The sequence below is a fragment of the Triticum aestivum genome, chromosome 1B, assembly GCF_018294505.1.
Source record: "Triticum aestivum cultivar Chinese Spring chromosome 1B, IWGSC CS RefSeq v2.1, whole genome shotgun sequence".
Classification (NCBI taxonomy): domain Eukaryota; kingdom Viridiplantae; phylum Streptophyta; class Magnoliopsida; order Poales; family Poaceae; genus Triticum; species Triticum aestivum.
Window position 1 is genome coordinate 1,403,494 of NC_057795.1, and position 9,664 is coordinate 1,413,157.

Sequence of the window (9,664 nt, forward strand, 5' to 3'; positions counted from 1 at the left end):
AGACCCGCGCCGCGCGCCCCGTCCCCGTCCGCCTCGCCCCCGGCCCGCGCCCCGCCGCACGCCAAGCCCTCGCCCCCTCCCTCGGCGGCCGGCCACCACCCGCAGCTGCCGACGCCGGCCACGGCCGTCGACCCGGCCAACACGCACGGCAGGAGCCCCAACAAGTCCTCCACGCAGTCCGCCGGGGAGCGGGGCCGCAAGGCCTCCCCCCCGCCGGGCAGCAACAACGGGGGGGCCAGCAACGGCGTCGTCATCGCCGTCGGCGCCGTGCTCGCCTTCCTCGTCGTCACCCTCATAGCGGCCGCCGTCCTCTACACCAAGAAGCGCCGGAGGGGGCGGGACGACTACCGCCCCGGGTTCCGGTCGCCGCCGTTCTCTTCAGAGCTGCCACCCTCAGGTTCAGGTAACTAACAGTAGTTCAACCTCACTGTGCTGAACTCTAAATTCAGTGCACACTCACTGACTCATTCGGTCAGTCAGTCATTCTTATACCTAACCTAAGCATACATTTTTCGCAGTTCCTTCGGGCGGCGGCGGCTCGGCGAACGCGGCAATGTCGTCGTCGGCCGACCCCTCCGTCCACACCAACTACAGTGCCGGCAGTCCCAGGCTGAAACCGTGCGTGTCCGACATGAGCGTCGGCAACTCGCGCTTCTTCACGTACCAGGAGATGTACCAGATCACCGACGGCTTCTCGCCGCGCAATTTGCTCGGCGAGGGAGGGTTCGGGTCCGTGTACAAGGGCCGGCTGCCCGAAGGGAAGGACGTGGCTGTCAAGCAGCTGAGGGATGGTAGCGGGCAAGGGGAGCGCGAGTTCCAGGCCGAGGTGGAGATCATCAGCCGCGTGCATCACCGGCATTTGGTTTCTCTTGTCGGGTACTGCATCGCCAATAGCCAGAGGCTGCTCATCTACGATTTCGTGTCGAATGACACTCTGCATTATCACCTTCACGGTACGCTTCTTAACATTTTGCTTTGTTTGTGCAATGACCATTTCCATATGTAACTTCTGGCTGTACAAACTGAAGTTGTTCTGAAATGTATGCGACCACAGGACAGGGAAGGCCTGTTTTAGAGTGGTCGGCTAGGGTTAAAATCGCTGCCGGTGCTGCTCGTGGAATAGCGTACCTGCATGAAGATTGTAATGCTCTTTCTTGCCCTTTTCATTATTTTCCCCATTACTTTTTGAGAAAAAGAAAAAGAATCATTTTCCCCATTTATCATTCCGGTTTTGTCCTAACCTGGCTGCATTCTTTGCCCTTTTGCAGGCCATCCAAGGATTATTCACCGAGACATCAAATCCTCAAACATTTTGTTGGATAATAACTTTGACGCACTGGTAACTGCATTCCCCAAATGTGTCCGAGAACATCTCATATGATATAGTTCATATACTGACTAGATGCTGTCCATGAATTTAGGTGGCCGATTTCGGTCTTGCAAGACTGGCTTTGGACGCTGTAACACATGTGACTACACGGGTTATGGGGACATTTGGGTGAGTAAAAAGTATGTGCAAATTCAGAGGCGTCTACTGTCTTTTTATAGAATTGATGACTAAAAATGTTCTCTTTTTCTTTCTTTCTTGCAGATACATGGCTCCGGAGTATGCGTCAAGTGGCAAGCTGACTGAGAAATCCGATGTGTTCTCTTTTGGTGTGGTACTATTAGAGCTTATGACTGGTCGAAAGCCTGTCGATGCATCAAGACCATTGGGTGATGAGAGCCTTGTTGAGTGGGTAAGTTATAGCACTCAACTTGTTGCCTAAAGAAATTGTTCCTGTTTTTTTGTCGTTGACTAGAACAGTCATGCAGTACAGACTTACTTCATCGCATGTATTGGTAGTTCTAGAGGTTATAAGTTCATATTTCACTTTAAATGCCGGGTTCCCGTATTTTGTGTGATAACTCACCAGCCATACAACGATATCCAGGCATTTCTTCCTCAACATGAATTTGGGTGCTTATTTGTTCTCTATTGAAATGAACATGTAGTTCCTCCCACATGTTCCTTAATTTAGTTGGTCTGTTGTTTTAAAAAAAAAACCTTGCAAACTGACATTATTTGCAGGCTAGACCGTTGCTTAGTCGAGCTCTCGAGACGGGAAAGCTGGAAGAGTTGGTCGACCCCAGGCTTGAGAGGAACTTCAACGAGGTCGAAATGTTCCGTATGATTGAATCTGCAGCCGCCTGCATTCGACACTCGTCATCAAAGAGGCCCAGAATGAGCCAGGTACGCATGGCCATTGTCTATCTGACCACCTTACATCACTATATCATGTGGACATTCCTAGAGCCAATCAAATGAGATGCATGCTTGGGTTGGAGGTACCAACCACCGTTTGATAAACAAGGTTGATTTAGGTAGTCTTGTCCCTGTCAAATCCTTCTGCCATCAAGAATAAATTGTCCTTGTTAACGAAACGTCGACATCTTAACTTCCGAGCCTTGTGGTGAACCTCGCACCGCATCCAATGCACACACGGACAAAATTGTGTGCCAACTTTGCTTCCTAATCTTTTGTAGAAGGAAAATTACAAAGTTTTATTTTATTTTAATCCCTCCGTTCACTTTTGTAAGTCATTTCAGACAACTCAAAATGGGCTGTTTTATACATTGTCTGAAATGTCTTCAAGGTCTTATAAAAGTGAACAGAGGCAATATTTTGTTTGGTCAGAGGATTAACAACTTGTCATTCATCTCACTCTCCTTTCAGGTGGTGCGGGTCCTCGATAGCTTAGCGGATATCGACCTAACCAACGGCGTCCAGCCAGGGCAGAGCGAGCTCTTCAACGTGGCAAACACGGCGGACATCAGGATGTTCCAGCAGATGGTGCAGGGCAACCAGGACGACAGCTCCGCCTTCAGCCAGTATAGCTGGATCAGTCGCAGTAGGGCCGACGCCGAGGCCACCTCCTCAAACTCCCGGATCTTATGACCGTCTTTGTTTCCGTGCTCCACATGTACGTAGCCATTCTTCTCGACCCACTGATTCGGCCGGGCTGTGTTATCGACCATCGAAAAAAGTCTGGTGTAATTCTCGCCTTGTTACGATGATTGCTCGCGTGTAGATCGCACGAGCGAGGAAGATGTACTCTTGTTTGACAAATCATTAAGCTAGAAGCTGTTGTTGTGGTTGGTAACTAACTTGTTAGGCTGCCTGCTCTTGCTGCTGTTGCCTAACTGAAAGAGCACAATGTTTGAACTTTCTGTAGTCTTTCTTTTTGTGTTGTTGGCTTGACAATGATGTTGATTGAGGCCACATCTAAAGGGAGAAAAGAAAAAGGATGCTGATGATGACTTGTTCAAGTCTGTTTGACTGACAATATAATAGTCTTGCTTTCTTCCAATATATTATCAGCATATGTATTGTATGATTTGCATGGTCAAGGCGATGTCGATGTTTCGCTGACCCTAAGATGATTATTCATTCTTCTTCTAGACACATTGAAGTCTGGTGAGAGGCTACATTCTAAGACCAAGAAACCCTTGAAATAATTCTTTATGACCTCTCAAGCTGAACATTTTTCATGATGGCGATTTCAGATCAACATCAGCTACTATATGTGATACAGTTCTTTACCTGCATCAGCAGCTAACATATGACTAACATATGAAAAGGTTTTCAAAAGGTACATAATTAAGATGTGTTTTTTCACTCACCTGCCATGATTTCAGGCAGATTCCCAAACTTTAACTCCACCTTCACGTAAATGACACACTGTTGATAACTAGCAGCAATTCACAAAATTACCTTCAAATTCACTCACTTTTATGTCAGTCACCAGTGACAACCCAAGTTTGCACAGAAAATCTGAAGAAAAGATATTAATCTTTTTATGTCTATCGTGACCACAATAAAGTGCTATTCTCTCAGTGTCCTCTTCAGATTCTGTCTGAGCAGAGGCAATCTGCATACACTATCTAGTTATCTATGGGGAGGTTGAGGGGGTAAGACATACACCTAAGTGAAACCTACATCCATACATCACATGCTACAATCACTTATGCGCCGTACTGTATTTAGTCTGTGAAGTATTGCATTCTTTGTTCCCAGCTGCCATGGACAGGAGCTCCGCTGCGCAGCAAGCAGAGCGCCATCCTGTTGTTCAGATGATGATCCCTGTAGTGCAGTTACTAGGAACGTGAGGCCACAACCTTTCTTGATGACTGAGATTCAGAGTCAGAGGTATTGATCCTTGATCGTCTTCAAGAGCTCTTCAACCCTCTTTATAATTTTAGGGTTCATCAGGTCCCTTGCCTGCCCAAGGAGAGTGCCCTCCCTGCTGCTATAATATGCATCGATTATAGCGCTTGCCCAAGTGTGCAACACCTCCGGACTCCTGCAATCCACCAGGTTATGTCAAATCAGATTGGAGATTACACAAAATAATCTTCTTTTTTTTGTGAAAGACTAACAGTACTTACGTGAATAAGGTATCGACATTCTCGCCTTGAAGTTCAGGACCAGGAGTAAAAGCGTCATTCAACGCACTCAGGCGTTCTGCTGGATCCTCAATCATTATAAGATGCTTCAGTATTCTGATGTCCTTTGGCATTTGCCTCTGGAGATTGGCCACAGCAGTCATGTATAGATGGAACATTATGTCTTTTGCCTGCAGAATGTTGGATTTTGTGATGAAATTGTACAGTGAAACAAAGATGGGAAAGAAGGATGCCAGTATGCAGAGCGCCAGATCCTTACGTCCGATTTTGTGATGTCGGTGCCCTTTGCAGCCGACCAAGCTTTTGAAAGCATCAGCACCAACGCGGAGTCTAGCTCCTTCTTCTCGGCCAAGTCATCGATCTTTCGGCACGCAGCGCCCACTGAAGGTGAATTGAGTATGTCCTTTAGCTTTAGTTCCGCAACATTCAGCGCTTGAAGACTGCCAGACATGTCATCATGAGCTTGCAGAGCATCCACACAATCATTTCCAAGTGTCGTCAACTCTGCAAGCAAACCGATGAACGAGAAAAATGATGAACCAGGGAAACAATGATCTGTTACATGACATCAGGAGGGGCATAAGCCATCAAAGGCAACAGCCGTTAAGACATGAAAGAGGAAAAATGTCAAATTTGCAGAAAAGTGACGATCAAATTCTCAAGTGTCTCACCTTTTTGCTTAGCAGGGTCATCCTTATACGACTCTGCGACATAATACAGGTGGTTGAAGAACTCCACCGTGAAATCTTTACGGCGCTTAGCAACAACCTCACCAATTTTATCAGACGGTGTGGATTTCACTAACTCAAATAGTTCATTATGCCTTTGTACGTCCTCGTCTACCTGAAAAGCATAGTAGGGAGGAAAAACTAAATTAAGACACACCACTAGCAAGTGCCAAGTTAAATCATGAAATGAAGCATCATGCATCCTGTACCTCTTTCAGTTTTCTAGCCAGCCTGAGAAGGCCGTGCTTCATCTCAGGATTTGTTTCCGCGTCCGCTCTCTCTTGGCAGCGCTTGAAGAAGTGCGGCCTTATGTTGTCCCACTCCCTGCTGAACGCGAGCAATTTCCTCCAATCCGTCGGCGTAGGCTTGTCGACCATGAAGACACCAATCAGCTTGTCAGATATCTTGACCATTTTTAGGTTGACGTTGGCAGTAGTAGCCCTGTCGTCCGCCTTGCCCGCGCTTCCTTCAGAAGGATGATCTTGTTCGTGCGATGAAGCGGTGGCCATATGGCCGTTCGCATACCCACTGCTCGACGGCGTGTCCTCGGTGTAATCGTCGGGCACTGCTGCTGCGGCCACGTCGCCGACTGCTTCCACGTTGGAGCATCGTGGCTGCGGAGGGCCACGGAGCATGTGTTGTCCTGAGATGAGGAGAAATTGTAGATATGTTACCGTTCCATAAAAAGAGGTGTTGTAATTCTTCAGAAGTAGCTCAAGAGGGACACAAACACTGTATGCCGCACACATATGACCAGACAGACGTTAGTAAAGCCGTGGTTTACGTTTTAGGTTCCGCTGTCAACCGACTAGCGTGCGCGCCTAACAAGCCGATATGCAGGAAGTCGAGCGCCGAAGACTTTGTTCCGAACACGGCATAGGTTGGATTGGGTCAATTTACAGTCAGACAAAGTTTTAGCCTTTTGCCGTTTTGAGAGGGGACAAAAGGAGGGCAGCTGCAGCCATAACCAGATAAACATCTTATAACCCGCTAAATTCTGAACAAGTGGGCATCAGAATTTCAGGAAACAGTTATAGCAAATGGCTGCAGGAAATCAAAGCATATGGGCCTGCTAATTCTGGAGATTATATATCAAACCAAAGAAAGCATTATCAATTGATAAATAGAGCAGTAAAATCCACTGCGAAGTTAGCATAGCAATCAACCATGTATAGGTGGATAGGCATGAAGAGGAACGTACCATCGCCGGCGCACGGAGGAGGGGTGTAGGGGAAGGCGGCGCAGGTGAGGTATATGGGCGGAGGCCGGCGGAGAGGGAAGGAGCAGCAGGGGCGGGGGCGCCGGAGCGAGGCGGAGGTGGAGGTGCCGGCGGCGGCGGCGAGGTAGGGTAGGGAGGCGATAGCAGCAGCCTGGTCGGGAGTCATGCTGGTGGTCTGGTCTGAGTGTCCCTCCCACGGACTCCACTTGCCTGCTTCTCTGCCGCACACCCACCCAAAAAGGCCCAATGGGCCGCACTCGCCTCAATGCCTCTTGTTTTTTCTGTCCACTGGGGGCTTGCAGCACACTCCAATCCTATTTTACCTACTTCAAAAAAAAAAAAAACCTTTTAGATGCTCTCTGAACTTTGAACTCCTAGGAGGGCCTCTTTGGATTGTGAGATTTACACACGAATCTTAGGGTACGATATCAACAACATTTATTTATTTTTTGTAATTTTTGATTGTGCTATTCATTAGGGGGTTGCTACGCGTCAGCCGGTGGATAACTAGAAAACATCCGCCGCCTGGCCAGCCGTTGGATTGATGCGGGGAGCAGTCCGATCTACCCATCCATGTGCGTCACCTCTCTTGCAACAGGAGCGGTGTTGCAGAAACATTTCTAACATACGTCGTGTTGTAAAAACCTTTACAACAGAGGTGATGTTCCAGAATTCTTTGTTGTAGTAATTTTTGATTGCTCTATTCATCAGCAGTAAAAGTTTTTAAAAAATGTTTACAAACAAGTAGAACAAAATACTAGCAAGGGATGGTGCCTAACTTGGTTTTCGCTGTGTGCACCATTCTGGTGACACACTCATGCTCCTCCAATATGGCGTGCACCAAATTCTTCCAGAAGCAATGAAGCATAGACCATTGAAAGGGGACCTTGACCTCATCTCATCTCATGTGTAACCCATGGCAGCCGTGCACAAAGGGCAAAAAACATCTTCTTCCTCGATCGATCGATCGGCGTCACTTTCAGGTCAGTCATGAGTCATATTCATCATCATCAGGCTAATAACTTGACCGTTTCCTTGTTCCACCACTTGCTGTCAATGTTAGCAGTGCCATCCATAGTCGACCAGTCAGCTAAGTATTGGTCAATTCATGCATATGCATCTCCATCTCCATCACACGCGAATGTGATTATCCATGAGATTCCCTTCCACTAGTCATAGATAAGATCTTGCATTACACATGGGTCACCCGTTTAGTTTAGAAATATCTACATTTTGTACTAGCAATGAACTGTGTATATTCATCGCGGATCTCGTACCTATTGCAATTTTATTAGGTTTGTCAATACTTATAAGAAAGAAATGAGTGGCAAGTTTGCGTTTTGGAGACCACGCCGCTGTCGGAAACGCTGACTTTTCAACTTTTTTTAGTAGGTGTTAATATATTTTGTCTACAATAAGTAGGACAATTTAAAGAAGTTTGACTTAGGACAAAGCTATAACTTCAAGTATTCTGAAAAGGACGGAGTTATAAAATATATAATCATGTAAGTTCATTTGTTTAAAGTTCGTGGATTTTTAAAAATTCTGCATACACGTACTAGTTTAAACACTCAGAGAACAATGACAGTACTAGTTAGATTGCATTGCCATCAGGGTGATTGCCGAGGAATCACCTGTGACGCTTTTCTTGAGCAAGCACAAGTAGAGAAACTTGGGTTGTTATATGATACAATCAACATCCATAGGAAGTCAAAAAAAATGCACAACACAACCATATTAATCCTGCTTGTTGAGTGCTGTAGTACAAGCAGATGGATCATGGATCCCATTTTGTGATATGCAGCTCACATCTGAGCTAGGGTTTTGAGCCTGAGTTGCGCGCCGTGCTGCGGCTGCAGCAGGCCGACGGGGAACGGCGCGTGCGTGTAGGCCGGCGAGAGCTGGAAGGAGAAGCGGCGCAGGATGATGGCGAGCCCCATCTTGGCCTCCAGCAGCGCGAAGTTCTGGCCGATGCACACCCGCGGGCCCCACCCAAAGGGGAAGAACGCCGGCGCGTCGGCGGATGCATTGGAGATCCCCTCGGCGAACCTCTCCGGCCTGAACTCGTCGGCGTCGGCGCCCCACACCTCCTTGTCGTGGTGGACGCAGAGAAGCGGCAGCATGAGCACCACGCCCGCCGGGTACCTGACGCCGCCGAGCTCCATGGGCTTGTACGTCTCGCGGTGGATCGCCGTCACCGGCGTGTACAGCCGCAACACCTCGTGCAGCACCATGGTCACCACCCTCAGGCGGCTTAGCCCGTCGTAATCCGGCGTGCCGGCGGCGCCGAGGACGCGCAGGACCTCCTCCCTGGCGCGGTCCTGCCACTCCGGGTGCATGCAGAGCAGGATCATCGTCCATGTGAGCAGCACCGACGTGGTCTCCGCACCGGCGAAGTAGAACAGCTTGCACTCCCCGATCACGTCGTCGGTCGTGATGCCCATGCCGGCGCCCTTCGAATCCCCGCAGTGCGCCATGTTGGACTCGAGCAGCAGCCCGAGAAGGTCGTCACTCGTGGCCTCGCCGGCTCTCATGGCGTTCTCTCTCTTGGCGACGATACCCTTGAGGACCCTCTCGATCTCGGCAGCGATCTGCTTCATCCTTCGGTTGGCTTTTGTTGGCAAGAAGAAATAACCAGGGATGTGCATCTTGCTCATGGCGAGCAAGACGAGCTCAAGCTGCTCCCCCTGGAGCTGGAAGACCCTCCTGCCCTCCAGGTAGCTGCTGCCAAATGCGGCGCGAGAGATGACATCCCCTGTCAGGTTCTGCATGTCTGGCCAAACATCAACCTCGCACGGCGCGTCGCCCGCGGCTAGGGCTAGACCCTCCCATCTCTGCACCAGCTCGGTGCAACATGCTGCGAAGGCCGGCAACATGCGCTGAAAATTGATCCAATACCAGTTTCATGACCGTTTGTGCCAGTTTGCCATGTCAATAACACAACAAAAATAGTATGTATGTATGTATCACCTTGAGCTTCTCCAGATGGAAGGCAGGGTTGATGATCCTCCTGTGCCTGGCCCATTTCTCGCCCTCGTGGCTACCCACGCCGTTGTGCAACATCCTCTGGAGTCGGCCAAACTTGAGCTTCTCAAAATGCCCGAACTTGTTGGACAGAACCTCTCGCACCAGTTCAGGCTTGGTAATGGTCACTCTGGGTACAGGTCCAAACCAAGTGATTGACATCTTACCTGTCAAACCATCATGCATGAGCAAGCTTCTTGTTAGTAGTGTTGTTTCTTTTTAGTTTTATGTGTTTTCATTTTCATTT

At 48.7% G+C, this 9,664-nt stretch overlaps 3 protein-coding genes across 3 annotated transcripts in view; 1 reads left to right on the forward strand and 2 right to left on the reverse strand.

Moving 5' to 3' along the window:
* LOC123102399 (proline-rich receptor-like protein kinase PERK8) overlaps nucleotides 1–3,294 on the forward strand; it is a gene marked incomplete in the record, with an annotated part of 4,437 nt that extends 1,143 nt beyond the window's left edge. Inside the window, 8 exon segments of the mRNA XM_044523749.1 lie at nucleotides 85–403; nucleotides 519–953; nucleotides 1,055–1,141; nucleotides 1,269–1,339; nucleotides 1,422–1,498; nucleotides 1,592–1,739; nucleotides 2,072–2,233; nucleotides 2,717–3,294. Coding sequence (XP_044379684.1) covers nucleotides 85–403; nucleotides 519–953; nucleotides 1,055–1,141; nucleotides 1,269–1,339; nucleotides 1,422–1,498; nucleotides 1,592–1,739; nucleotides 2,072–2,233; nucleotides 2,717–2,938 — 1,521 coding nt within the window.
* A 521-nt stretch (nucleotides 3,295–3,815) lies between these two features.
* Nucleotides 3,816–6,598, reverse strand: LOC123102404 (uncharacterized protein At4g37920). Its single transcript, XM_044523760.1, has 6 exons — nucleotides 6,376–6,598; nucleotides 5,384–5,817; nucleotides 5,118–5,289; nucleotides 4,706–4,950; nucleotides 4,429–4,616; nucleotides 3,816–4,343 (listed from the first exon to the last, which is right to left on the reverse strand). Exons 1-6 carry the CDS (start codon nucleotides 6,557–6,559, stop codon nucleotides 4,184–4,186), a joined length of 1,383 nt encoding a protein of 460 aa, XP_044379695.1. The 5' UTR covers nucleotides 6,560–6,598; the 3' UTR covers nucleotides 3,816–4,183.
* Nucleotides 6,599–7,955: 1,357 nt separating this feature from the next.
* LOC123102416 (cytochrome P450 72A14) overlaps nucleotides 7,956–9,664 on the reverse strand; it is a 3,292-nt gene continuing 1,583 nt past the window's right edge. The window contains exons 2-3 of the mRNA XM_044523767.1: nucleotides 9,364–9,584; nucleotides 7,956–9,272 (exon numbers count right to left, since the gene is read on the reverse strand). Coding sequence (XP_044379702.1) covers nucleotides 8,199–9,272; nucleotides 9,364–9,584 — 1,295 coding nt within the window. The 3' untranslated portion in view covers nucleotides 7,956–8,198. The remainder of the gene's footprint in view (nucleotides 9,273–9,363; nucleotides 9,585–9,664) is intronic.

Coding starts and splice junctions, on each gene's coding strand:
- LOC123102404 (XM_044523760.1), bottom strand. CDS start 6,559: ATGACTCCCGACCAGGCTGCTGCTATCGCCTCCCTACCCTACCTCGCC. Junction 5,290..5,383: donor TGGCTAGAAAACTGAAAGAG/GTACAGGATGCA, acceptor TATGCTTTTCAG/GTAGACGAGGACGTACAAAG. Junction 4,951..5,117: donor TGACCCTGCTAAGCAAAAAG/GTGAGACACTTG, acceptor GTTTGCTTGCAG/AGTTGACGACACTTGGAAAT.